Source organism: Varanus komodoensis, unplaced genomic scaffold (assembly GCF_004798865.1).
Source record: "Varanus komodoensis strain SLA01 unplaced genomic scaffold, ASM479886v1 scaffold38, whole genome shotgun sequence".
NCBI classification, from domain to species: domain Eukaryota; kingdom Metazoa; phylum Chordata; class Lepidosauria; order Squamata; family Varanidae; genus Varanus; species Varanus komodoensis.
Window position 1 is genome coordinate 6,564,868 of NW_025335909.1, and position 27,058 is coordinate 6,591,925.

General features: G+C 47.6%; 3 protein-coding genes across 5 annotated transcripts; 1 reads left to right on the top strand and 2 right to left on the bottom strand.

Annotated features, from left to right (window-relative positions):
- The first annotated feature begins 45 nt into the window (after window positions 1-45).
- Window positions 46-4,994, top strand: EIF2B1 (eukaryotic translation initiation factor 2B subunit alpha). Its single transcript, XM_044440668.1, has 9 exons — window positions 46-120; window positions 714-815; window positions 988-1,124; window positions 1,810-1,926; window positions 2,085-2,197; window positions 3,073-3,141; window positions 3,324-3,399; window positions 3,982-4,107; window positions 4,835-4,994. Exons 1-9 carry the CDS (start codon window positions 108-110, stop codon window positions 4,988-4,990), a joined length of 909 nt encoding a protein of 302 aa, XP_044296603.1. The 5' UTR covers window positions 46-107; the 3' UTR covers window positions 4,991-4,994.
- DDX55 (DEAD-box helicase 55) lies at window positions 4,889-15,208 on the bottom strand. 2 transcript variants are annotated; one of them, XM_044440667.1, is made up of 14 exons: window positions 15,124-15,208; window positions 12,950-13,000; window positions 12,775-12,861; window positions 11,980-12,071; window positions 11,702-11,764; window positions 11,103-11,252; window positions 10,442-10,631; window positions 10,055-10,137; window positions 8,753-8,884; window positions 8,018-8,110; window positions 7,723-7,837; window positions 6,836-7,004; window positions 5,982-6,274; window positions 4,889-5,332 (listed from the first exon to the last, which is right to left on the bottom strand). In XM_044440667.1, the coding sequence occupies exons 1-14, from the start codon at window positions 15,133-15,135 to the stop codon at window positions 5,165-5,167; spliced, it is 1,698 nt and encodes a 565-aa protein (XP_044296602.1). In that variant the 5' UTR covers window positions 15,136-15,208; the 3' UTR covers window positions 4,889-5,164. The 2 variants fall into 2 exon arrangements, with proteins under 2 accessions (XP_044296602.1, XP_044296601.1); XM_044440666.1 differs by lacking the exon at window positions 15,124-15,208 and adding an exon at window positions 13,562-13,727.
- Window positions 15,209-15,247: 39 nt separating this feature from the next.
- On the bottom strand, window positions 15,248-24,826 carry TMED2 (transmembrane p24 trafficking protein 2). Of its 2 annotated transcripts, XM_044440671.1 has the most exons (5): window positions 24,518-24,826; window positions 20,671-20,863; window positions 19,529-19,549; window positions 18,061-18,168; window positions 15,248-17,150 (listed from the first exon to the last, which is right to left on the bottom strand). In XM_044440671.1, the coding sequence occupies exons 1-5, from the start codon at window positions 24,695-24,697 to the stop codon at window positions 17,026-17,028; spliced, it is 627 nt and encodes a 208-aa protein (XP_044296606.1). In that variant the 5' UTR covers window positions 24,698-24,826; the 3' UTR covers window positions 15,248-17,025. The 2 variants fall into 2 exon arrangements, with proteins under 2 accessions (XP_044296606.1, XP_044296605.1); XM_044440670.1 differs by lacking the exon at window positions 19,529-19,549 and having other exon boundaries at window positions 24,518-24,741.
- Window positions 24,827-27,058: the final 2,232 nt, after the last annotated feature.

The window sequence follows — 27,058 nt, forward strand, 5'->3', positions numbered from 1 at the left end:
GAGTGCCCGCGAAAGGGCTCCGGTGCAGGCAGCTGGTCCTGCCACAAAGGTTCCGCCTGCGAGCAGCGTGAATTGCGAGGCTTGCAGGCACGAAACCTTCCGGCAGCATGAACAACGCAGGTGAGGCTCCCGCGGATCGACCCCCGGTCTTACCGATCTGTAATATTACTTGGTTTCAACGTTGCCCTTGGGCTTCGGGGCTGAACCCTCTTGGAATACTTTGACTGGGGGGAGTTCGTCGTATTGCCATCCAAAAGGGGCGTTGGGGAAGAGGCTCGATCAAGGAGAAAAAAATATCATTCCAAGCAGCACAAAATGCTTAGCTTTTCTATCATAGCTTGTTCACATTGTAAAAATTTGTTCTGGTTATTTGAGACGGTGGCGCAGTCCTGTCACGTTTCTTGGTTTCTCTCGTTCGCTAGGATTGTCGTTTAAAGATCCAGGGAGTTGCTGGACCTTTTTTCTTTCTAAATTAGCATAGAATAGTGCATTTGGGAACTTGTCGTTCCTAAAGCCTCACTAAAGAACTTTCGTTTGCTAATACATTCTGTAGGAGGGTCCTTTATGCCACGTTAGGACTATTGGTTATCTGCAGTTCCAGAAAATGATGGTATAATCATACTATTTTAATGTGATGCTAAAGCTTCTGAGGTTCTAAAACAGAACTGAGTCCATCTCCCCTTCTCCTGTGTACCCTTTCTTCTTCTTTTCAGAGTTGGCAGAAGCCTTTAAGACTCAGATAAGGCAGGACCCAGATGTTGCCTCTGCAGTGGCTGCTATCCGTGTTTTGTTGGAGTTTTTGAAGAAAGACAAAGGCATGTAACCCCGTGGGACTGTGTGGGTTGAGATGTTGGAGTGGGGACTGGGGGGGGGGGGGGGGGGGGGGGGGGGAGAGTAGTAGATTAGATCAATGGGTTTCAGAGAACAGAAGACTAGATTGGCCTTGAACCCTTTGTAGTTTACTCCCTGTCCCTCTCTCTCTGCCAGGTGAGACCATCCAAGGGTTGAGAGCAAATCTCAAAAATGCAATAGAAACACTTTCCAGTGTCGATTCCTCTGTGGCTATCTCATCCGGAGGGGAGCTCTTCTTAAGATTTATCAGTCTCACATCTTTGGAGAACCCGGTGAGTTTCACTCAGCCATTTGTAAAAGAGGATGTGTGGATCTCCCCTTTTCAGATTTGGGGGACAAATCTGGCTCGTACAGAGGTCACCTCCAGGAAGCATTTGCCCTAAGACTTAGTTATGGGCTGTGCTGGTTAGGACTGTTGGGACTTTCGGGCCAAAACATCTGGAGGGCCACGAGATGCCCGCCCCTGCTTTAAGCCAAAACATGCTGGCATTTTTACCCTGCTCCTTTAGTCCTCTGCTCAACTTTCCATTTATGAAAGGGAATTCAGATCTTGGGCTTACAAAGGTTCAATCTCCCCGAATTATTTGAGAGAGTTTTTATTGCATTCTTACTAGGTGTTGATGAAAGAAATGCCTTAAGAGTTGCAAAATAGTTTACAGTGAAACACTTTTTCTCAGAGTACTTTGCTGCGGAACCAGTTTTAGATGCTCGGGCTCAGCCATGACAATTAAAGGATTGTATTGGTTAAAAGGGGCTTCTAGGGATGAGCAAAGTATTTGAATAACTGGGAATCAGACTTGACGCAACTGGGACGAGAGGGGAGGGGTCATCTAGGTCAGGGATGCATGAAACTCAGCAGTGTTACTTTGGAGGGGACCCGTTACATACAAAAGTCTTGTTTCTGTAATTCAGTCTCCCATCTTGTCTTTTAACCATGGCTGCTTCTCCATTTCTCAGGACTATTCCAAATGTAAAGCGATCATGATTGAGAGAGGGGAGGTTTTCCTCCAGCGAATCTCCCATTCGAGGGAGAAAGTTGCCACACTCTGTCACACCTTTGTCAAAGATGGTGGGGTGAGTAAACGCAAGCTCTGTAAGATGAAGGGGCAACCAGGGAGGGTCTTGGCTCAGCTGCAATATATGCGAGTGCAGGAGCCGGCACTGGCTGCAAAATGTCGTGTTCTGCAGCTTGCAAACGATGCACTGAAGGATGTTCTGCATTGCCTTCACAGAGAATATTAACTCATGCATACTCCAAGGTGGTCCTGAGAGTGTTAGAAGCTGCCGCAAATTCAAAGAAACGTTTCAGTGTCTACGTCACCGAATCACAGCCCGATCGAGCAGGGTAAATAGGGGGGAAAAAACATTTTCCTTCTTGTCAGCCATGCGCTGTGCAAAGAAGAGTCCTGAATGTAATTCCCATTATTGGCACAGTCGGGGCTGGGGCGTGCTCGTCACTGCAAGCCCTTTTTCTTGTCTAAACTTGCATAGGATTGAGCCTTAAGGTAATGTTTGCTTCAGCCTATACCTGAACAAGCTTGCCATTTTATGAATCCAAGCTCCAACACTTACCTGACAGAAAGCCCTGATTCCTATAGGACTTGCTTCTAAGAAAGGATGCTTAGAATTGCACTGCAGGTTCAGCTGCTAGCCAATCAATTGTTAAACTTAGTGGATGACCCAACAGTGGTTTATAAGCATCCCAAGCCGCACTAAAACTTGGTGGACAGTTTTGATTGCACTTTTAATTTGGGAGAGTTAGCAAGCCTTTCCATGCTGACTCCTTGTTTTGCTTCATTTATTTTTCATCCTGCCCTTCTTCCTAAAAGCTCGGGGTGGCAGAGTTCTTCTTTTTTCTCCGCACCTCCACATTTCCTCCACACAATAACCCTGTGTGCATGGAAATCTGGGACTGTGAGCATAACCACTGTATCACACTGCCTCTACTTGTAATTCCTCGGCATGTGGCAGGAGATTCTGAGGCAGGGGAAGAAGAAATGAGATCTTGCTTCATGCCAAGCCTCAGAGAAGAAACAGCTAGACAATGCAGCGTGGTACCGTGTCTTGTTTGTCTTTCTGTGGTGGTGTAGAAACTAATTAAATAAAACAATAAAAACAGGAAAGAAACGTGATCATAGGATTGCTTTCCTTGTAATGTGAGGTAAGACTAAGGAATTTTTTTTAGGGGAATTGTTTTTAAAAACAGTAATAATTTCACAGGCAGAAGATGGCCAAGGCCCTCACCAATCTTGGCATTCCGGTGACTGTAATCCTGGATGCTGCAGTTGGGTAAGTCCATATCCCCTCTGGTAGCTAGGCATGATGGGCATTGCAGTCGCGTGCATCTGCAAGGTGCCAGTTTGGGGAAGGCTGTTTTCATATTTAACAGACATGGCTGTATGCATGCAAAAAGACACCCCGAAATAGCTCCTAACGTGGCCTATGCTTTTGACTCTCTTTTTTCCAAATAGTTATATCATGGAAAAAGTAGACCTGGTAATAGTTGGTGCTGAAGGAGTGGTGGAGAATGGAGGAATTATTAACAAGGTAAGGTGAATGCAGGAGGCTTGTACGGGCTCCCTAAATGTCGCGCGTGAAGCTCCGACAGAAACAGTGACTCACGGGGAGACCTTGCACTTGGCACCCAGTGCCCAAGAGTCAGCCCCGCAACCCGAGAGGGCGAGGGGGAGGGAGGGAGGGAGAGGATCCATGAGAATTGCCTTGCTCCGTCATGCAGAGGGAAGCCTCTGATGGATCAGAGAGCCTTCCATGGGCGGTAGGATGCTGTTGGGTAGAACCCTTGCTATTGAGCTTTCCTAGTTTTGGAAACGGCAGTACTGCTCTGCTGGATCAGAACAAAGCTCCATCTTGCCTGCCTGGTACCTTGTTTCTGCTAGCAATTAGCCGCGTGCTTTTGGGGAGGCTACGAACCAGGGCCAGGCCAATCTCCAGCATTTCCTCTCCAGCACAATGAAATTTGTTCAATTCAAACAGAGTTATTCAAACGAACAGGAGTTGAGTCACGGCTGGGCATTTAGGCTGGATCTTGCCGTTTTTCTTTCTAAAATTACAACAAAAGTTGCTTGCTCACCATCCTAACCTTTCTCCCCATCTACATGGCTGGTTCAGATCGGTACCAATCAGATGGCCGTGTGTGCCAAAGCTCAGAACAAGCCTTTCTATGTGGTCGCGGAGAGTTTCAAATTCGTGCGGCTCTTCCCTCTGAACCAGCAGGATGTCCCGGATAAGTTTAAGGTAAGGGGGAAACAACGCTGACTCCCTACTGGCAGCCTGTATTCAAAATTCTGTAGCTTCTGGCTGAGAACTTCTGAACAACACGTGCCTGATCTCTGGGGTTGTATAACCAGCAGTTTCCCTGGACGTTTCCCAGCATCCCGACCTGAGTCTACCTTAGCAAACCAACATCAGAGGCTTTCTTCTGAGTCTCACCTCTGAGAGACGCTTAGAATACGGCAACTTGGGAGAAGGCCTTTGCAGTGGTACTTCCCAGTTAAGGAATCCCCTCACTGAAGCCTGCCCGTTACCAAGGCTGTGACCTTTTCAGCAACAGGTTAGATCACGCTGTAGTTTTGACCCTAACCCTTCGGCCTTCTTCCCCACTCGCCACTGGAGTATAGTCCCTGAAAATGTTTCAGCGTCACCGTTCCAGGAAATACACAGCTAGACAGATCAAGGCATGAACTCAATATTATCAAGGCGGCCTCCTGTGTTCAGACCGAGTAACCTAGGTTCACGTGATGTTGGCTTTGACACACTCAGAAAATGCCATGGCCACGTACAGACAGCCCGTGGCACTGAGCGGCCGTGGAAGGCAGGTAGACGCGCTCCAACCACACGTATGGTTCCTGGTTTGGGTAGGTGGATTGTCTTCACCATCCGAGTCAAGCTGCCACCCCTGAGGGAAAAATCGGTCTGTCTTTTCTCAGACAATGTAATTTGACTCTTCCCTTTGTCTCCACAGTACAAAGCAGACACACTGAAGAGAAGTAAGACCCTCGTAGAGGAGCACCCCTGGACTGATTACACCTCCCCATCTTTAATCACGCTCCTGTTTACAGATCTTGGGGTTCTGACCCCTTCTGCTGTTAGCGACGAACTCATTAAACTCTACTTGTAAAATGTCCGTGAGTCCTGTGCTGAAGGTGATGCGGTTTTGCTGGCAGCCAGTTCGAAAAGGCAAATAGGGCCTAGGAGAGTGGTGCTTATGAATTCTTTGCAGCTTGTTTTGGTGAAAAGGCTGAGTTGACCGTCAGGCAAATCCACTAGGCAGTTCCGAGAGAGAGCTGATGTTTCAGCCTTCAGAGTCAGAGCCACTCTCAGCCTCCGCCTGGGCCCCTCTCTTGTTACCCAGCAGTTTCTTCTCAAACTCTTCCTCACTGATTTTGCCCTTCTTTAACCTTTTCAAGAGCCGCGTGTCTTTCAGGAGCTCTTCCATCTCCTCATCGTCTACATCAGAGCCCTGCAGGCAGGAATAGTAATTGGAACAGTCAGAAATAGCTGGGCAGGTACATGGTTTGTGCTTTTTCTCAGCAGCTGCATTAACTGTTCTCCGTTGGTCCCAGGGTTTCTTTGCTCCCCCCGGTGCCCCCGGCACCCACATTTTTGACCAAGATCAGCACTCAGACCAGCTTGCAATTAAACCCCACAAGCATACACTATGTTCAGAAGTGTTTAATCACACCAAATGCCAACTTTAAGAGCAGCAGTGCTTCAACGAAAACTGCTTTTGAAATGGAGAGGAGTCTCCAGGAACAGGCTGTGGCAAGAGCAGCGGTTTTTCACGCAGCAACAAGACACACAAAATCCCACCAAATGCACTCGCATGCAGGGTGGCTGATCGAGGATCCACCTGACCCAGGGCAGGGGCACAGCCTGCGGCAAATCCCTCCTACTCAGCCGCGCAGCGCACTGGACGGCTTGGATCAAGCGGCTTTTGCTATGCCTGGCCTACCTCACCAAGTGGTTGTGAGGAGGGGCAAGCCAGATATGGCACCCCCGAGTTCCTGGAGGAATGGTGGATGCATACCAGCCGCAGTGTCCTAACAGAACCCTGTGAACTGAACCCCAAACCTTCCTGCTCTCATGCAGAAATCTTCCCAAAAGCCCACCTCCTCTCTCTTCCGCTTGGCTGTCATTTTCTTCTTCTTCTCCTTCTTTGACTTCTGTTTGGACCAGGCCTTGTTCTTGATGATTTTCCTTTTCCCTTCCTGTTCCAGCCTCCCTTTCTTTCGCTGCTCCAGAAATATCTGCCTTTGTTTCTCTCTGTTTTTGTCTCTAAATGCAATCGAGTCTGTGTCAACATCGACAGGCACAAAGTCTGGGAAACTCTTGCCTTTCAGCTCTGGCATCTTTGGCATCTTTAGCAAAGCAAACCCTCGGGCCAGACTGGTAAAATCGAGGTCTGTAGAAGTAAAGGAAAGGAGTGAAGAAGAGCTATGTGGAAATCAGGGACAATACAGAGGCATAATTGGCCCAGCGTCATGAAAAATAATCATTTCACGATGACAGAAATTAGCTGCAGCAATCCGTTTCCAATTCTCCAGTGTGGCCACAAGACAGAAAGCTTTAACGTCAGTGTTTAATTAACTACAGTTAAGCATTATGTCCAAACCCTAAACTGTGGTTAATCTTCACTATATTAAAAAAATACAGCTTCATCTTGCCTATCTGTTCAACAAGATGCTATGCCAATTTAAAAATTGCTATTCTTTCATCTGGAGTGTCTCCTGTAATTAGGCATCAGAGTGAGAAGGAAAATTTACATCAGACATTTACATATGGCAGAATTCTTTCCAGAAGAGGGGTGAAAGCTGCTTCCCTCCAGTTCCCGGTTCTCTAGCAACAGGCTGAAGTCAAGGGAACTGGTTCAGTATCTCCCTCAGTTCTGTAGCCTCAGGGCAATGGATGGCTGAGAAATCATCAGAGCAGGCAGTAGAAACATACACAAAAATGGGTAAATTACCTTTTAGTCGGAAAATCAGGTTGCACTCGTGCTTGGCATAGGCCTGCACAGAGGACACAAACGCCTTCATCCCTTTCTCATACACCGCCCTGTCAGCCAAACTCAACGACTTCAGCTTGGGCAGGACATCTGCCACATTATTCTGCGGTTTCATTTCCTGCATAGGACACTACATAAAAAGAGAACAATGTCAAAATACTTGAAACAAACGAGCGGAAGCGCTACCCGCTTTCTCAGTTGGTTCAAAACATCACATCACGCATTGAAGATACTGCACATTTTCTGCACTCAATGTTAGTTTTGTTCCTGATAAACAACCGTGTAGAAGAGAAAATTTCTGCAGCTGCTGATGCTTCCATTAAAGCTGCGGTGGAGACGGGAAACCACACCTGCCTTTTATTTCTCTTGGACAGATGTGAATACTGACCATAACGTGAGACACAGAGAATGTGGCCCTGTCGGGTGGGCGTATCAACTCTGCAGGTGTTTAAAAACTGACATATTTGATGCAGCAGGCAGAGAAGTGCTGTGAGGGGGAGAAGATGGGAGATGCCCTCTATCTTCTGCCAACTGGCCAAGACGCTAAGGGAGGCTTCCACAGCAAGGAAGAGGCTAACTTGACCCCATCGTCAGTTTAGCCATCGCTTAAAGCCACCCTATCAGACCATACTGGCCTCGTCCATCAGCCAGAGGAGTTGCTCCTCCAACCTCATCCTCCTCCTCCTCCTCCTGTTTTCCTTCCCTATCATATGTATTAGATTGTAATCCTGAGGATAAGAATCGCCTCAACTTCAGTACTTTAAAAAAGCAGGCATTTAGAAATACCTAACAGTAACAACAACATTCAAAAGCTCCATTCCAAAGGGACCTTGAAAAGTCTCTCTCACCTTTTGGTTAATGGCTAGAAAATTCACATAGGTTTCTTCCATGGGAAGCAAGAAGACGAGGGCGTTGCCCAGGTGGCCAATGCGTGCGGTGCGGCCACAGCGATGAACAAAGGCGCTGAAATGTGGGGAAATAAGGGGAAAGCGTCTTAGCAAGAGAGCACGACTGAAGATCCCATGTTGCTTGAAGACAACCGCTCTTCCGCACTCCATACACTCAACCTCCACTCCTCTGCAGCCATACAGAGAGCGGCAATGAAATAGCAGTTCTATTCACAAGAAAGAGAAAAGCTGGTACCTGGCATTGCTTGGAGGGTCATACTGCAAAACCCAGTTCACTTCTGGAATGTCAATGCCTCGGGCCATCACGTCGGTGCAGACTAGAATGCCACTATGAGGGTGAAGGGGAATGTCGGTTTGTTTAAAGAAGGCGCAAGAGCTACACCACACGATCCTCCCGGCTGCGCAACCTGGGCTCTTACATGTGGGATTCTGAATGAATGCAATTATGTATTTGTTTGGTAGGTTTATATCCCATCTCTCCTAAGAGAAGCTCAAGTGACATAGACAATATTCTTCTACATATAGGCCTCATAACAACCATGTAAAGGAGGTTAGGCTGACAGCTTGTGACTTGCCCAAAGCCACCTTGGCTTCTCAGCCAGGTGGAGACCAGTACCTGGATCTCCCAAGGTCCACTCCAATACTCTACGTATGACTGGGTCTCACAACAACCCTGTGAGGTAGGTTGCATTGAGCATCAGTGACTGGCCTAAAGTTAGGCTTCACAGCTGAGTGGAGACTAGAAACTGGATCACTGAAGTCCCAGTTCAACGTTCTAATCATTCTACCATGCAGGAGCTCAATAAAGATAAAGGTAAAGGTTTCCCCTTGATATTATGTCCAGTCATGCCTGACTCTAGGAGTATATGTATACAAATACACAGACATTCACACTGTGTGTGTGGAGCAAGAGAGAGAAATTGACAGATATATTTCTAGCCATTGACTAAATTATCCCCCGAGCTTGCACCTTGGAAGTTTCCGGAATTCAGTGAAGATCTTATTCCGTTTGTGTTTCATTTTCCCATGGATGCACATTATTTTCACGTTCTTGATCAATGACTCCAAAGCCTTCCCGTAATATTCTACGCAGGCACAAGTACTGCAAGTATAAACAGAACCCCACCAAATGAGTCAGCCAGACAAATCTGAGCTTATGCAGCCAAGGACCATGATGCAAAAAATGGCAAAAATACTTGCAGAACAGTCCAGTGCAAGAACATGACTGGGTTCCCACGCTCAGAGAAGGAGAAGGCGGTACAAGGGCATCCTTCCCTGCCACAGGTGTTTCCGTCATATGCTACGTATTTCCATTATTACCCTTGCTGGGCCCAGACTGCCAACTTCTGAACCTGGCAAGTGTGAGCAATGGGGTAGTTTCCTTCTCACGCTGGAACCTTAGAACAAGCCGTGGTTTGTAGTGTGCTTTGGAAGCCACCCTCAGCCCACCCTTGTTGGGTTCGGATGTCTCAGCAACCCATGCCCAGTTAGGGTGACATGTCTCTCTTTTCCTTCTGAAATGCAAACCTATCTGTTATCATCTCTACATTGTTGCTGAGGCTGAGAGTGAGCAGCTTGCCCAAGGCAATCCTATACCACCTGAAAAAAATCTTCTGAAGAGCAAAGGTAAAACGCTTGAAACAAATCCATCTCCCTCTATTTCCTTTCTGCAGTCATAGGAATCTCCATCTGAAATGCCTCTCCTGTTCAGCCAGATGTTGGTGAGGGTGCCCTGTCCCTCATCATATGGAAAAATCTGCAGCCCTCCAGGGTTTGTGGGAGTCCAGTGGCTACCAGTCCCAGCCAACAGAGACAGTGATCAGGAGCCATGCAAGGTGTTGTTCAGCTACATCTGGAGGCCCACAGCGTCCCCATACCTGCCACACAGGTAACCTGCAGGTTGGGCCAGGAGTAGGGTATGGCAGAGGGCAAAAGAGGATCTAAGTCACCACGGATCACCTCTGCTTCCTAGTTTAATAAGAGCAACGGGGGGAAAAACCTCCCTTCACCCCACAAACTGGTCTTCAGAAATCAAGGGGAAAACACGAGCAGGTTTGTGCATGAAAAGATCTAGACACAAACTCCAGCTCCAGCAGAAGAAAGAATTCTTTTTTCTGTCCTCGGAGGCATTTTGCTCCCCCGTTTTATCTGTGTCTGCTTCCTTGAGCCACTGCTTTGCACCTGCCTCCAGCTGGTGGACTTCTTACAGGCCTGACCTCCCCCCAGCCCTGGATCAGAAGGTCTCTCTGCAAATAAGGAGTAAAAGCATTACCTGAAAAAAACCAGATGCTTTTCTGGCTTGTGTTGACGGAGGAAGTGGACCAGCTGGTTAAATTTCTCATCTGCTTTGCAGATCTAACAGCAAAGAACAGGAACATAAATAGACAGGAAACATGCAGGCTGCAAGTGAACAAAATACTGGAGTCTTTCCAATGCCCCCTCAAAACCTTTTACCTCAGGGATCAAGAGCCTCGGGCTCCAAGCCCCCCGCAAAGACCCAGCCCACATCCTGTGGTGATTGTGGTTACTGGAAGTACTTTGGAGAATGAAGAGCTTCTGCAAAGGACTGGTCTGTTGCCTGGAATGTGTGCAGGGGGGAACCTAGCTCCTGACAGCCGGAGGCAAGATGGGATGTGAGCAAGCAGAGCCCATTCCTCACCATGTAGTAGTTCTGCAGCCGGGTGGGGGTCTTCTGGGTGTTGCTCGCTGCCATCCCCTTCTCCTTCACCGAGATACGGACAGGGTTCCGGAGCCCAGCTCTCACCAGGTTCTCCACCTCTTGAGTCTGAGTTGCAGAGAAAAGGCCTGTTCGTCTCTGCTTGGGCAGGAAGTCCAGAATGGTATTTAAACTGTACGCAAAATGAACAGTGAAGAATGTCAGCAAAGCCATCTGGGGACAACTTCAGGTCCATCAACCCGCTGACAACCTGACAGCTTGCAAATTCAGTCATGATGGTGAAAAACCATGATCTGTGACTTTCAACAGACTGCACTGGCCTGCCCTCCCCTTCCCAACCTGGAGCCCTCCGGATGTGCTGGATGCCGTCATTTCTGGGGCACGACGGGAGGTGATCACAGAAGAATATTAAAAGCTTCTTGGTCCACATAGCTCAGCACTGCTGAGACTGACTGGCAGCAGCGGCTTTATGGGCTTTTAGTCAGGAGTTTTCCCAGCTCTGTCTCGCAATGATGGGGACTGAACTGGGGACCTTATCTGGGGAAAACAGCTGTGTGTCAAACCTCAGCTCAGTCAAGATCGCAGGCAGTCAGCAATCAAGGCCTGTGCGGATGGAAGGCTTGCTCAGTCATGAAGCAAATACCTGGCTTCAAAGCCCATATCCAGGAGCCGATCAGCTTCATCCAAGACCAGAACATCCAGAGATTTCACAGAGGTAGCCAGATCCAGCCCTTCTGATTTTCTCCGGAACATGTCCTCCAAGCGACCTGGAGTGGCTATGAGAATATGTCCACTGTTGGGAGAAGAGGAGAAAAAAACAGCTGTCAGGGCTGGGAAGAGGCCGTAACATCTGCAAGGTTACCAGGGAATCAAACCTTCCTGGAACTGACATCAAGAAACTCATCAAGAGAGTGAATGAAGGAATGGGAGATGTTTGGTGAGGGTTTGTGTGTTTCATTTTAAATCTACAAAAATAAAATATACTAACAGATATCAGCCCCTTCCTATAAAAATGATTGCCACTTCTTCTTCCTTCTTGCACTTCTTCCTTCCCCTGCACCAAAATCCAGGCCCTTGTGGTACTGATCTCACCCTTCTGCTCAGGCACAAAGGAAGTGCAACTGACATTGGATTCCGTACGTGAAATGGAGGAGAAACAGTCAGTTCAAACACCAAAGCTATTCAGAATCTTCAGCCCCCAAGTAGCAGGAGCATACAGTGCTGTCCTAGGAAGTAACTCACCCTTGTTCTTTGAATCTTTCAACGTCTTCCATGGGATTCTTCCCACCTATTAAGAGGCACTGGCTGAAACAAAAGCACACACGTTATTCCAAAAGCATGCTTCAAGCAAGGCAACACACAACCCCACCTAATTTCTTAGCTATTGGAATTAGCCAGTGTGGTATAGTGGTTAGAGTCCTGTCAGCAGGAGAACCTTGTAAGCCTTGAGTTCCTTGCAAAAGGATGGAAGGCAGGGTACCGCTGTAATGTAAGTTAACAATAACAACAATAATGCTTACCTGAACTGTGGGAAATGCTTCGTGAAATGCGATATCACCTCATCTATTTGAACAGCAAGCTCTCTTGTGGGTGTGATGACAATTGCACCAACCTGCAATGTCAGGGGGGAAATACAATGAAATGGGAGGGCTTCAGGGTGTAGTCGAGGCAACGAGCATGAATTTGAGCAAGCGCCAGGCGGCTGTGGAGGACAGAGGGACCTGGCGTGCGGTGCTCCATGGGGCCATGAACAGCTGGACATGACTTAACATCTGAACAACCACCTGAATAAATTGAACTGGGTCTGTACTAAATTCCCATGCAATTTCCACGGTGCCCACCAGATGTTTAGAACTGCGGCAGACTCTCTGGCTTGAACGTCAGCCTATGTTTTCCTTCCCCACCTGCCTTATATCCTTTTGTGCTTTGTTTACCATCTCGCTTGATGAAAAGTTCTGGAGAAATTAAAAGCTTACACACTAGTTTGCAATCTGGAGTTGGCCTAATGAAACTATTTCCTCTAAGATGGATTTTTAAAATGAGTTATGTATGCCAGGATGGCAGAAAGTAACTCTTCAAATTCTCCACTGGTCATATAGGGGCTTCTGGGAGTTGAACTCTCAAACCTTCTGCCCACCCTGATGTAAGTCATGCTTCCTTTTAATTCAGCAGCCCTGTACAGAATCAGAAAATAAATGTCAACATTCTTGGGCACCACCAACACATATTTAGATGGTTGGCTGACCAGCCAGAATTCTTCCCTGGGTCTTCCATTGATTTTTTGAAAGCAGGGAGGATAGAAGAGGAGGATTCACCTGCATTTTCTTGAGCTTTTGTTCCCGCCGGAGAAGAATTTCTATGATGGGAATGACAAAAGCTAATGTTTTGCCACTGCCTGTTACCTAGGGACGTAGAAACAAAAGATTTTCTTTAGCGGTTCACATGACAGAAATGCAAGATGTTAACCAACACAAGCAGCAAAACACTCACCGCTTCAGCAGCCACATCCTTGTTCGTCATAAACAAGGGAATCGTTGCAGACTGCGAGGGGAAGAGAGAGAAGCGTACTTTTAGAGAAGCACTTGTGCAGGTGAAGTCAGGCTACCATCCCTGTTTTAAAGAATCTGCAGGCAGAAGCACTATCAGGAGCAATATCTTTCAACTGAAGCAGATAATGCTCACCGGCAATACAAGTTATTTATTTACTCCACTTCTATACTGCCCAACAGCCAAAGTTCTCTGAGTGGTTCACAACAATTAAAACCATAGATACTATAAACATTTAAAGTAAAACCTATCAGCAGTACAAAGTTTTAAATGACAGCAAAGGGTTTGAAATAGCAGAGATTGGGAGCCTAAAATATATAAAACTATATCTATGAGAGAGAGAGGGAGGGAGGGAGAGAGAATTAAACAACTTGTCGGGGGCATATTCCTTCCTTACAAGCATTAAAGGGCCGGGGGGTTAAATGAGAGGACGGCCCCCGCAATCCCCCCTCTACAGCTGGCCGGGGGATGCTGGGAGTTGTGGTCCAGCTGTAGAGGGAAGGCCACGTCGTTTCCTCTCTGAGAGGGGAGGCCGCCCTCGCCCCCAGCTCCCACCTGCACCGGCGTCATGTGAGTGAAGCGCAGCTCCTGCAAGGCCAGCACGACGCCTGGGCTCAGCTGGACGGGCAGAGAAGCCCACGTCCCCTCGGTCACCCGCTCCATCTTGCAGGGATCCTCCTCGCGAGCAGACGCCCACCGGCCCCGGCGTCCCCCCCGGCCAAGGGACGTGTGCGGCCCTTCCCGCGGCCGGCGGGGAAACAGCACCCGCGCGCCTTTGGTTCCGCCCCGGCGCGAAGGCTCCCTGCTCTGCGGGAACGAGCGGCCCGCGGCCCCCCAGGTCAGGACGGTCGCGGCTGTCGCTCTCCAGCCTCGTGGCCTCCCGAGGGGTTTGCTCTGCAATGCTCAGCATCCCCCTTTGCCTAAGGCAGGTGACCCCGGAACCGCTTTGCTCTTCAAGCTGAGCAAGGGCCCTTCCTTCTCGTCCCGCTTTTCTTCTCATGACGGGTTCCGTTTAGCCCCGTGGCTGAGCGGGGAGTAGAACTCAGATCCCCTCGGTCCGGCCCTGCATTCTTAACCAAAAAGCAGGGTCCGCAACTGCGGGAACTCCCCAAAAAGCCCCTGCTTTGTGTCCGCCAACCTAGTAAATTTCGCTGGTGGGCACACAAGCAGGGCCTCTAGGAGAGTGGTTAAGAATTCAAGCCACACTTTCAGTACCGCTCAAGGCCTTGGACGCCTTTTTACCAGTGCATTTCTTGCGCTTACTGTGATCTAAAGAGTGTCTCATGTAACCCTTTCTTGTAATGCTTCGCCTTTCTAACATTCCACGGCTTCTTTCATTTTGTGTATGTTGGTGTCCCTGAACAGAAACTAATGCATGGAATAAATCATCCTTCTGCTTGTCACTCAGCTTATTTGCCCATCTTCTTCACTGGCGTCCCCTCACTTGGTTCTAAAGTTTCCCTCCCCGGCATGCTCCTTTGAAGACCAGGTTGGCCCCATCCAAACACGAGAGCAGCAGCTGCCGAACACGGCTTGGTCCCTTCATCCCTGCCAAGACCACTCAGCTCCGATATTTGGTTGCCCTGGAAGTCCCCTGGCTCTGTCCATCAGCCAGAAGGCCAAGAGTTGCTCTGTGCGTGTGCACTTTACAATAACCTCCTGTAAGCTGCTTTAAGAAGCATTTGATTGAAAGGTGGGGTTTAGATCAGAATAAACTCGCAAGTGGTGTGGTGCGGCAGTTAAGAATGTTGGACCGGTACCTTGAATGCCTGGGTTCTTGTCTCCATTCAGCTATGAAGGTCCTTCATGGCTGATTGGGACTCAGTTATAGAATCTCAGCCTACCCTATGTCATGGCTGAGTGGGCCAGTCTGAATCGCAGGCTAGCCTACCTTACTAGATTGTTGTGAAGATAAAATGGAGAGCAGGATCATGTATGTCACCTTGGGTCCCTTGCAAGGGGAAGAAAGTGGGATATAGGTATACTGTTAGATTTTTAAAATAAGCTCTCAGTCTTTTACCCTCCTCAAGGCTCTGAGATATGACTAAACTCACTTTTTCTCCATGGGACACAAAAACAGGGGAAGAAATAAATGTTAAAAGGTTTTATCATGTCACCTTTGGGATCATCCCGTAAAACCCAAGCAGTCTCCTTATGAAAAGGCTGGAAAAAAAAAGAAAAAAACAAGAAAGAAAACTGCTATTTTAAAATGTATTGTAAGCATCAGGCATGCATTCTCTCTCTTTTTTAAAGAAGGTGTTTATTTATCAATCTGGCCATATTTCAAGCACTTTTTAATGTACATCTTCTAGTTCAAATTCAACTTGTCTCACACACGGAGTTGGCATACAACAGCTGCATTGAGATGGAGGTGGCCAGCCATACCCTTTGAAGAACTGCTGTTACGTGTCCGCCTTAGGCTGAAAAAGATTTCTTGGACCATGGAAACTTGTAACAAATTTTAATTAAATTAAATTTGGTACAAAACTCTTTATGTGTTACTGATAGAATGCCCCCCCTGAAAAGAACCCGCTCCCACCCACCCCCAAAATTACAACCAATATACATCAGTCCAATATACATTAGCCACAACATAATCTTGGATCAGCACCTTGCTCCCATAGACAGACGTTTCAATTTTTAAACCCACCATCCAGATCGCAAGAAAAATAGTTTGTACAAAAACTGAAGTCAACGTGTGTTTGACGAGAGGAAAAAGCAGAAAATATACTTCAAGTTAACCTGATTGGGAGTGCCAACTCCTTTCTCAATGGAGGCTCCTGTGTCTTTAACAGCAGTTCAACAAGAGAATTCAGCAACTACAGTTTCTCATCCTGGAGATGCAGTAACAGGGAAAGCTGCACCTACTGAATTTTCCTGCTTTGCTGCCATTAAATGAGCAAGAGCCTCTTAGGAAGATTCACCAGCAGGGGGAAAAACCGATACCCGCTTCATTTCTCTCTGCTATGTAAAAGGCACAGGAGACTCTTTTGTAGGAAAGGTGTTTACAGTCTCCTTGTTGTGACCCCGTAGCAGCACACCTGCTGCTTTTAAAAAATATCTATATATGGGCTGCATAGCATGGTAATGACCTCCCTCCCCCCTCCAAACAGTTAACCCTTTGGCATCAGGAACCAGCATCCTGAACACTAGTTCTACTATAGTGCTAAACAGCTGAGAAGCTTTGGGTCGGAAATCAGAAAAGGGGGAGAGATTATGTTTATCCAAGCTCCCACAGACAGCTTCTGCCTGTTCACAGGTTTGCACACTAAGACGACACAGCTAAGTGACAAGAGCAGTGTTGCATCTCTAATTAAAAAGAAACAGGGAAAACAAACCAGTGTAAATACAATGAAAGTACTCTTATAGAAGAGTTCTTAAAGAGTGAACTCTTATAGTCGCCGCCTAACCAAACCCTAAGAGGATCGACAGCTAATTTCAGTGCCTCTCAAAAAAAGGGCCTGTTTCTTGGCATGCTGGCTTATTTCTTAGACTCATGGCCGCTGCACACCACGAATGCTCCCTCATCTAAAGGGAGAGAAATACCTTGATAGGCATATTCCCACAGGTTTAATTGGTGTTGTGAAAAAACATATTTTTGGATCCTGCAAGATTTCCCCTATGCAAAAAAAGTATTTCATTACAGAAAGGGGGGTAGGAAAAGAAAGACTCAAGAAAAAGTTTATGATAACCAACACTGATAACCAAAATAACCAAAAACTATAACCATTTTTTTTTGATAACCAAAAACTATCTTTTGCAACTTTGGTTGAACTCACTTCTGGTCGTGAGAAACAAAATCTGCCAATTTCAACAAACAACTCCCAGCCACATATTCCATTAGAGAGAAAATCTATATAAAAAAAACCTTTTAAGCTAAAAAGAAACTTAAAACACAAGTCTTATAGTTCAGAATGCAGGGATAAAGAAAACTAAGTGATTTTTTTCAACCAAGTTGTTTGGTAGACAGTGAATGGAGAGTCTGGGATCATTTGAAAGGGAGGGGTAGTGGAGTTTGTTTAAACGACTCTCCGGACTTCAAAAAACCTCTTCAGATAGTAGATCTGTCCCAGTGTCATGGCAACTAGTACAAGGGCTTCAAAGAACGACCAGAGGACCACTCTGCTATTTGTATTCTCATTAACTGGTGAGGAAAAAAAACAGGAAGAAAAGACAGGTTGATTAACACAGAGAAATTAATAAAACCAAACAGTCCGAGACTTGATTTCATAAGGACCATCTCCTCCTGTAAGAGCTACCCTACATATTCACAACATCAGCTGAAGCCCTGCTCTGCATCTCACTTGAAGGTAAGTCCATAGGACGGGTCATTTGAATAACAGAGCCCAAGCTACAGAATTTTCTTCTGAAAGACTGGAGTGCCCACTTCCTTCACTGCCTACAGATCGCAATACAAAGAGCTGTGATTTAAAATATACATTTGGTTTGGATGGACACTGAAAACTTTAGCGCCTCTGGTTTTGGTTTCTTTCTACTGTGGCTGTTTTATCATCCTGTTTTATTCTGATTAGTCTGTGGATGTTTGTACGATTCTTTGACACCTGCGTGGTGATTAAACAGTCACTAGCTGTCTTGATGAGGATGAAAAGGTGGCCAAGATAACATAGTTTAAGAGCTCTGAGCACTAAAGTGCTATGTAAGCCAGCCTTGAAATTGAGTCTATGAAGAGAGACTAGCAGCCTGCAAGTCCTCTTTTGCTGGAAGCAGCTACAAAAGTTAGCTTCTGACCGAACAAACTGGCAGAGAAGGGATGGAGAAGCCAGGGGGGCATGTGAACCCCGGCCCCCTGCATTCCTGTGTGGGCTGTGGAGGAGGGTCCTCCTGCTGGGTGGTGAACACGGAGACCAAACAGCATGGTAGACGAGAGTCCCACTGCTCTGCCCCAGCTCCTCCAGGCCAGCTCCTTGGCTTGCAGAGACTTCCTTGCCTATGGGCACTGGGCAACAAAGCTTATATAAATTTAAGTATCGCTGTTTATGATTACTATCAGTACTAAGAGAAAGATACCGCATGTGCCTAACAGCATCACCTACTTGCTCGGTGTATCCTTTCACGAACTTCCATGTACTCCTGTTCATGCTTGACTGCAGTCATGGCCACCGCTAGCTCATTAATCATCTCTTCCAGCTTGTTCTGATGAGCTGCAGAAGGACCACAAGAGATCAAACTTGCGGCACAAATTCAAAGCCCAGCTACCACGCCATACACATTTTCAGTCTTCACAGACTGCAAATACACATCTTTGGGAAAGGGAGGGAAGAATTTGTGTTTTCGGAGGCACAAAACTTCTTTATCTGGGTGTTTGGTCCAACCTCTAGCTACTTCCTGGTTGTGCCTAATACCTGTTAGGGAGTGAAAAAACTTTCCCACAGACCTCCCCTGACCTCAGCACATGCACACACATTTCCACTGCACATTCTGGTGTTTAATTGGTCCACTTTGGGAGACACTAGCATCAATTTCTTCATCATCACCTTATTCAGACAGCACAAAGAGTCCAAATTCTTTCCGGTAGGGAGAGATGGGCGAGATGAACAGTGAGAAGAACCAGGAAGTCCTTACATTTGCATCAAGTCAATCACACAAGTAATGCAATCTGGATTGGCTTATTAGTAAAACCAAATTTTTGCACACTTTAAGCATGCGAACACCCACAACATGCATGTTTGCATTAAACGGTCCTCTTCAGAGTAAATGGTCCTAGACAGCGATTTTAGTTTGCCAGGGTCTCATGGGCGGGCTACTCAGGCTGCTGGCAATAAATGCTGGGACAGCACAGAGCGATCCCAGAATCCCAGAGCTGGAGGGTGCCTTGCTGGCCTGAGTCATAGCAGGAAACCCGGATCGTAGGTGCTAGGATGGTGAGTGGCCAGAGAAGAGAGAGAAAACAGTCACTTAAGCGTCCGGAACGGTTGGTCCAGATCAAGCCTACAGGGTCCCTCCAACACTGGTCGCTGGGAGCCAAAGACAGCATGAAGCAGGAAGGACAAAGAGCAACAAGGGTCTCTCGAAGTCCAGGATGAAGCACTGAGCACAACATGGCCTCCTCCAGGCAGACATGAAACAAGGGACATGGAGAGGGGAGGGGAGGGGAGAGGAGAGGCCTGCATTCTTCCGGACAACTGGCTGCACCTTCTTAGGGAAGCCTACCTCACAGGGCTAGGATCCAAAATGAGCAACTGGCATCATCCCAAAGAGGCTCTGGAACTAGCATGTCTCAAACAGACTGTCAAATGGGAAAACAGGCTTAGTCCAGGTTTGACATTGGCAGGGGTTGAGGTTCGGCTGGGGTAAGGGGGATCCTACAACCCTTTGGATCCGAGCAGTCTGAGGCCTTGAAATGGACAGGTGCTGCTTACTCTGCTGTCTTCCTCTGACTACAACACCACTGTGCTAATCAACATTTGTTAGCAAAATTCTCTCACAAACAGAGCAGTAGCCATTAGCAACGTAGGAGAAGCGAGGCAGGACTAACAAGCTCCTTAGAAGCAGAACACGTACCATCCCAGGTATCTCCGCCACCTAGAGAAAAGCACGAGAGATGAACACAGGTTCAAGGCCCAGAGGCACAAGACGCCACTTGCACAGAGCCCCTTTTCACTGTCCAGATGGTGCTTCTGCCACCACTGCAGGAGGACGGGACCTGTTCTCTCCTACAGACACAGCAAGGGTTGCCAGGTCTCGTAGAGAGAGAGAGGGTCCTCCTTGCTTTAACAGCTCCAAAGAAGCTCCTGAGGCATCTCCAACCTGAGATGCTCCCTGCGTGGGGAGCACAACTGGAGATCCCCTCACTACAACAGATGGAAAGGAATCGGGGAAGATGATGAGCTACAGTACCAGACAGGATAGTGACCAAACTCCCTGCAAAGGAAGGCTATGTTGGCCAACGCTGTGAGCCTTCTATCAGTAGGCAAAGCTGTTTTTATTCAGGCAGACCGTGGCATAGAAACGGGTCTGTTGCTGAAGGGTTGGGTGAAATTCCTTTCTTCTATCACTGTGCTTTGAATTTGTTTTTTTATTGTTGTTGTTACATTTTATTGACGCGTCTTTCAAATCTGTATGTTAATGCCCAGCATTGCTGACACGGGCTGGCAGTAGCTCTCCAGGGTTAAAGAGCAGGGTTCCCTCTGAGACTTTCCTGATAATGCGGGGGCTCAAACACGGGCACTTCTGAATGAAAAGCAGCCGCTCTACCACTGAGCGAAAGTCAGTGAGGAGGGCAAAGTCAGGCCTGCTTAATAGGAACAGAGAGACAAGTGAAGAGATCCTGCAGAGGGGCAGAAGGGCACCTGGCTGGAATGTCTCAGCAGCGACCACCTGTGAAGAAGCTAGCTCTGCAGGGAGCTAAAGAAAAACAGCCGATTCTAAGATGAACATTACGTTTGAAGCATTCAGGCAACAAGGAGTTTCCATCCTGTGTGAGGATGATCCTCTAACTAAGGAACCCTTAAGGTTTGCCAGATTTAATAGCCATTGTGTTGCAGAGAATGCTAATTAAGTTGCACATGGAAGCAATGAAATCCAAGAAACGGAATGAATTTGGATTTTAGAGGATCATATTTTCAAGGTGCAGGAGAAGGGCCATGACCTCTACTGACCCTGTATGTGACCAAGAACGTGCTACATCCTGGATCTGACCTCACCTTCTGTCTCCATATCTTGGCCCTTTGGAGCTTCACCAATGTCAATAGTGAACATCACTATCTTCGGCGTCATGGTGGACATTCGGTTGCTGAAGCAAAATTTATATGTTCCATCCATGTGAGCGGCAAAGGTGTATTTTCCACTGGACTCTCTGTCTCCTTTGTGGATGCCCTTGTTATCGGGACCTGTTATCTACAAATAAGAAAAGAGGAAAGCTGTTACTCCTCATGCATCTTCTATGCTGGCAGGCTCAGCAGGACACCTTGCAGAACAACAAGCTATGTCGTTTGGGACTGGGCAGGCAGTGGCTGATACGACACACATCTGACTTAAAGCCCCACCAAGCAGATCATGCCGCTTCAGCAGTCACCTCCAGCCTGTACTTTCCAATCTAGCTACAGTTTATTTATATTCATTTGTCAGACCAGTAGCACTGAAATAAAGGTTCTTCTCTGTGTTTGGGTATGACGGCCTTCCTCATCCTAGTGCCTTCCAGATACACTGGACAAGAAATGCTTGCGGAAGCATGCTGTGATTTGTAGCCTAAGACATCTGAAGGGTTCCAGGATGTGCGGAGTTGGATTAAAATATGCACTCCCAGCATCCTGCAATTGAGACTGGAAAATAATTTCTCTCTCCATGGACACTGCACCATACGCCCAGAGTTCTGTCATCCTCCACCCCTGCCCTTGCTTCACTGCAGAAGCAACTGGTTTGGGAATATTCACGATGCAGAAAGAGCAGGCAGGCTCCTAGGTTCCAAGATCTGTTTTGTTATTTTACTACAACTTTGAGACTCACTGGCTGCAGCCCATTGCAGAAAACAGAAATACTTAAAATTAAATTTGATTGAAACCATTTTGAGCCCAGATATTTGTTTGAGCAGAGTTCAAATCCTTCCATGCAAAAATCCATTCCTAGTTACCTCCAGGGCAGTAAAAGATTCATTTTGTAACTCATCTTCTTACAGAAGTAGTAATCGGAAATGGTTGCTGACACACTGCAACCCACCCAGAGATCCACCAGGTCACGATCTATCTTTTGTCTCTCCAAAGCAACTATATAATGGGCAACGCCATTTTTGAATGCTGCTTAATTCCCCAAGAGAAAAGCTTTTGCCCATTTTGGTCACTGCTGCACAGCAGCACAGTCCATCTGACCACTGCAGGTCTTCACCACCCTGCCAGGCAGCTGACTAGTCCACAGTCTTGAATTCTACATTCTTGGGACTGTTTTAAATAAAGTTATAAATTGCATTTTTAAAAGTGTGTTATGTATCAAAGCAGAGCCTGAGAAACTGACACACACACACACACACACATTTGGATCTAAACATGAAATCAACAGCTGACCCTCCACTGACAGACTTGAAAAGCAAAGCAGCCAAGGGCCACAGGACCTGCCTGGCCTGACTTTCTGCATGCAGCTGGCACAAACCCAAGTGCGATGGCACTATGTGACTTGACCTGACAGAATAACCCAAGCATTGCCTGGTGCTGTGTCTGTTCCAATGCTGCCACCAACACTTCCGGAACTTTTTCCAGACACATTTTGACAAACTGATCTATAGTGGAGAGGAATTTCAGCGGGCTCAAGGAGATAATTAACTTTTCGAGAAGTCACAATCATCTAAGACTGGGGCATAAGCATGACCTGTCACCATCAGTCAATGAAACTTTCTCAAGCCTCAGGGATGCTCCCAGCCTTGTCCTTTGAGAATTCCATGCAACACGCTCAATACAAACGATCTCTTACTATGCCGAGCACGGTACAAACTCTTGCCATATGGTGATATTCACAGCATAATAATTTACCACTAGGTAATAGGTCATCTCTCCTCAATCAGCATTACTTCGCAATCTCTCTTCTCTCATTCCTTTGGCAACCCACCCATGTAAATAGCTACACGTCCTCTTTGGTCAATTTACCAAAGTTAGTTAACAAATCACCTGGCCAAAGTATTCCCAAACAATTCCCGCGGGGTATTGGACGGGGTAAAAATACCCAAATAAAAATAAAAAAAAAACCAAATTGGATTCTTTAAAACTTAATTGCTACTTTCTAACTCAGTTCTCCCTGATTTGGTACCCTCTATATGCGAGGGACTACATACCCAACATGTTGACAGGGAGTGAAGGGAACTGTAGTGCAAAGCATCTGGAATGCACCAGGGTGGAAAGGGCAATTCTAACTGCTGTATTCTGTTAAAAATCAGTTCAAATACTTCCTATTACCAAAGTTCCCATCCACGCACACACAAACTGTCTTGGCTCTGCCAGTTGCCATCCCAACTCCATTCAAGCATTTCTTCATTGTGGTTTTGAAACCTTGGCTCTTCCTTTCTCATCCCCTTGCCTCCTTGCTATGCCCACCCCTCAAGGTATTACTGGTTCTTGTCAAGTATTTATGACTAGCATGAACTCTTCTCTGTTACATATGTACCCTTAGGTGGAAATACGCTTCAATGGTCTAGTAAGTAAACAAACAAAGAGACCTGAGACTTTCCCTTTCCAATGAGCCAACAAGCCACTCTTTCCAGTAACCAAAGCCAAACTCTATATACATTGTTTAAATTGTGGGAGGGAAAAGGAGGGAGGCATAGAGACCCAAGAAAGAACCTTGTGACACCTTACAGACTTGTGACTTACACAATATATACTGGTTCAAGTATTCATAGACTAAAGCCCACTTCTTCAGAGACTTAAAAACTTATACCAACTGTGCTGTCAAAATGCTGCAAAACCTTTTGTTGTACTTGCTGCAATATACTAACATACTCATTTCAGTGTTAGAAACCTTTTGCCCTATTTTCTAATTCACAAGTAAAAGCTGGGAGATTTGAGGGTTTGAAGTCTATACTTATAGCATTTTCCAACTGTTTGTGACTAACCAGGAAATAAAGATATTTGCATTCACGCTACACTGATATCAGGTTACTAAAACTACTTATACTCCATTTCTTCTCCTTTTGTCCTTGGGGGAAAGGCATAAAAGGGAAAAATGGGCTACATGACCCCCTCTGGCATAATACCAGAAATCACTTTTTTTAAAAAAATAGCACCCTGCAATGGTTAAGGGGTGTTTTAACTTCCTCTTTGTATATTCCAGCATGATGAGCCCTCCCCACTTGGCTCAGCAAGTCTCTTTTAAAGAAAACAGTGCATTTTGGTTCAAAAGCACTTTTTTTCCAGCCACATATCCCACTGTGAAGAATCCCATATGCTTCAGAATGGGGAGATGCCAGCGAGCCACAAATACCTAGGGATCTCCACATACCCCTTTCTTCTTTGCCCTCCCCAAGGCCAATTACCCAGTGTAGCAAAGAGGCAAAGCAGCACTCAGTTTCTTTAACCCAGCATAACCCTACTAATGACTCTCCCTTCTTGTCACAAGCAGCTCATCTCACATATGCTGGACTGATCCTACCAACAAAAAATCTTCGGCCTACTGAGCAGTATAAAAATGTGATAAATAAAAAAACTATCCAAAAACCAGTGCAGTATGCTGACCCTGTTCACAACAAGGGTGTGAGAGGAACTAAACTCATGGCTGCGGACCAAGGCCTATTCCAAAGTAAGCGACGTGAAACACACCCGGAGAGCCAGTTGGGGTAGCGGTTTCGGTGTCGGGCTGGGCCTCAGAAGAGCCCGGTTCTAGTTCCCACTTGCCATGGAGCTCACTGTGGGCCAGCCATGGGCTCTCAGCCCGACCTACTTTGCAGGGTTGTTGTTGAGGACAGAGCGGAGAGGAGGGTCTTGCAAAGCCCGCTGGGTAGCTTGCAAGAGGAAACAAAGGCGGGAGACACATTTAATATAATTCACAGCCACGCTGATGCTAAAGACTCGCCTCCACGTCGATGTCGAGGAAGCCTCCCTCAGCCACCTCGAAGATCAGCCCCATCTTGGTGCCGGACGGGACCCGCTCGAGGAAGCACTCCTCCGCGTGCGCGTCGATGCTGACGAAGTAGCCGGCCGCCGGGGCCGACAGCGCGGCCAGCAGCGCCAGCAGCGCCCGCACCGGCGACATGGCGGCGGCGGCGGCGGAGAAGGAAGGAGGCGGGCGGGCGGGCGAGGCGGGCCGCGGAGGGGAGGGAGGAGGTGGAGGGGGAGGCGGCGGCGGCTCACGCGAGCGACTGCGGCTGCCAGGGGGCAAAGCGAATAGCCTTCGACGGAGCGGCGCTTCCGGCCCCGCGCAACGCCCCTTCCGGGGCACGGGGCCCTCGCTCATAGGCCAGCGGCGGGCCGGCTGCCACGTACAGGCCAGTTGGGCACTATGGCGGCCGCCGAGGGCTCTGCGAGGAAGCGAAGGGGCGGCGCCCGGCCGCGCGCGGAGCGCTGATTGGATGCGAGGAGGAGGAGGAGGCGCGGAGACGAGAGGCGGACAGTGGCCGTACAAGGCCAAGAGACGCGTCGCGCGCAACGCTGGCGGGGGGCGGGGCGACGGTGGCCGCGAGGGGGCATTCCTGGCCCGCTGGAGCGTTGCCCGTGCGACGCTCGAGGCAGTTGCGAGGCGCGGGTGGCTTTGCCGGCCGGTGCGCGGGAAGGGGTTGCCTTCACTGAGTATGACAGCTCCCATCATCCGTGACTGGGGATTTTGGGGTGCGTAGGCCAGCACGCGAGAAAAGAGGGAACCAAGTTTAACAGCCTTCCCCCCCCCGGCTCAACTCCCCCTATGGATTCCTTGGACGATGGGAGATGTAGTCCGACCTGATCGAGGAGCCGTCAAGTTGGAGAAAGCTGCTTCTAGGCCCCAGTTTCAAGCGTCTTTACACAGGAGCAAATGCAAAACCCAGTAAGAGTTTTGTGCCACCTTGAAGAGAGACAGGGCGGTGTGCTCTTCAGGCTGCAGGTGGCTCTCAGGCTTGTTTTAGAAGGCCTCTGCATGCAACCAGTCCGGATCTCTATTAAGAGAGTAATTTACCCCTTCCCTGGCAGTTGCACTGTGGGCAGGGAGCGTGAAGGAACAGTGAGACAAAAGGGGTGGGCCACCCATTCTTGGCCTTGGCTGAGCCTGCCATTGCCTTCGGCCCTGTTCACTGGTGACATAAGCTCCTTGACAGGTTGCGCATGAGGAAGTTCAGTCCTTGCCAGAAAAAGTGTTGCCCACCCCCTCCAATCAGTGTGTTGGGCTAGGAGTGGAATGATCCAGGGTCAAATTCCCCATTTAGCTATGAATTTTACTCTCTGCCTAACCTACCTCACAAAGTGGTGAGGAAAAATGTGCAGCACCACCTCCTCCAGTCAAGGAGGTATCAGCAGGCTTGGGGTAACCCCAAGTTTTGCATTTGTCCAAGAAACTCTCTTAAGGAAAAATATCCTCTGTGTGTATGAAAATGCACCGTTCTAAACGGTGCTTTTGTAATTCAGCCACAAAGAATGATGATGCAGGGAGCGCTTGACAAGACTGACAACAGGGAGAGGAGGAATAGAATGCCATGGCTGAAGGAGGAAAATGGAAGAAGGGCACAGAAATACACAAAAATGTAGAAATAACCTTCTCCGTGCCCACTTTACAGGGAGCAGCTGTTTTTCATTGTTCCTAAAGACAAACATGAGAGTTGACAGTAACAATTACTTGAGAAATCCAAGATTTTGAGGTTGCTGTGTCTGGGTTCAAGTGTGTCCACCTGAAACCCACACAATTCCCCCCACCCTTGGAGAGAGGACCCAAAACTACCCACTGAGGACTGGGCTACACTGATCTTTAGTCTGATACAACATGGCTGTCCCATGTCATACTCTTACGAACTTGCTCAGTGTGCAAAAAATGCTTGCTGACTGGGGCAGGGATGGAGGAAAACCAGGGAGCAAGAAGAGAATGCATGAACTGGAACTGCATTTTGTTTCAGAGCCCTGCTTGTAATAATAATCATTATTAAGACAAACAGACAATGGCAGAAGCTTTTATAAATCAGTGTCCACCTTTATAAAATACCTGAGAAGCCCATCAGTCACATAACTAAGTATTTTCTTTCTTGCCACTATAGTATAAAGCGAATGCGTATTTACTCAGAACTGAATCCCTTATTATGTAATAATATCCAGGGAGGCTGAATTCAGCCCTTCCTTGTCTATTCTATGGGTGACTTGAGCAAGCTTCAGCATCGTCGTCTGATTTTCCAGCTGTAAAATGACTATTAGAGTGCTTAGCCCACTCTTTCAGCCCAAGGGAATTTCAGAGAAGCTGTTGGGGGATGCGTAAAGCTGGTGCACATGTCCAAAGCCCGTAGGAGAGAGGCCCCGGCAACAGCATGTTTTAGCTTAAACCTCTAAGTGCCAGTGGCTAAACTGGAGAGGAGGGCCAGAAGAGCCAGTGTGGGGTGGGGGAGATGAGCAGAGGCTGGGAAAGCAGAGGATGACTGGCAGCTGGGGAAAGGGGCGAAGCAGG

Bases quoted from the DNA above. Each gene is read 5' to 3' on its own strand.
- DDX55 (XM_044440666.1), bottom strand. From the start codon at position 13,669: ATGGAGCGGGTGACCGAGGGGACGTGGGCTTCTCTGCCCGTCCAGCTG. The intron at 13,001-13,561 runs GTGGGAGCTGGG...TTCCCCTCGCAG, and splicing joins CTCACATGACGCCGGTGCAG to TCTGCAACGATTCCCTTGTT. The intron at 11,765-11,979 runs GTAAGCATTATT...CTTTTGTTTCAG, and splicing joins AAGCATTTCCCACAGTTCAG to CCAGTGCCTCTTAATAGGTG.
- TMED2 (XM_044440671.1), bottom strand. From the start codon at position 24,697: ATGTCGCCGGTGCGGGCGCTGCTGGCGCTGCTGGCCGCGCTGTCGGCC. The intron at 20,864-24,517 runs GCGAGTCTTTAG...TCTTATTTGTAG, and splicing joins TCCTCGACATCGACGTGGAG to ATAACAGGTCCCGATAACAA. The intron at 19,550-20,670 runs GTGAGGTCAGAT...GCTTTTCTCTAG, and splicing joins CCAAGATATGGAGACAGAAG to GTGGCGGAGATACCTGGGAT.
- EIF2B1 (XM_044440668.1), top strand. The intron at 3,142-3,323 runs GTAAGTCCATAT...TTTTCCAAATAG, and splicing joins ATCCTGGATGCTGCAGTTGG to TTATATCATGGAAAAAGTAG. The intron at 3,400-3,981 runs GTAAGGTGAATG...TGGCTGGTTCAG, and splicing joins ATGGAGGAATTATTAACAAG to ATCGGTACCAATCAGATGGC.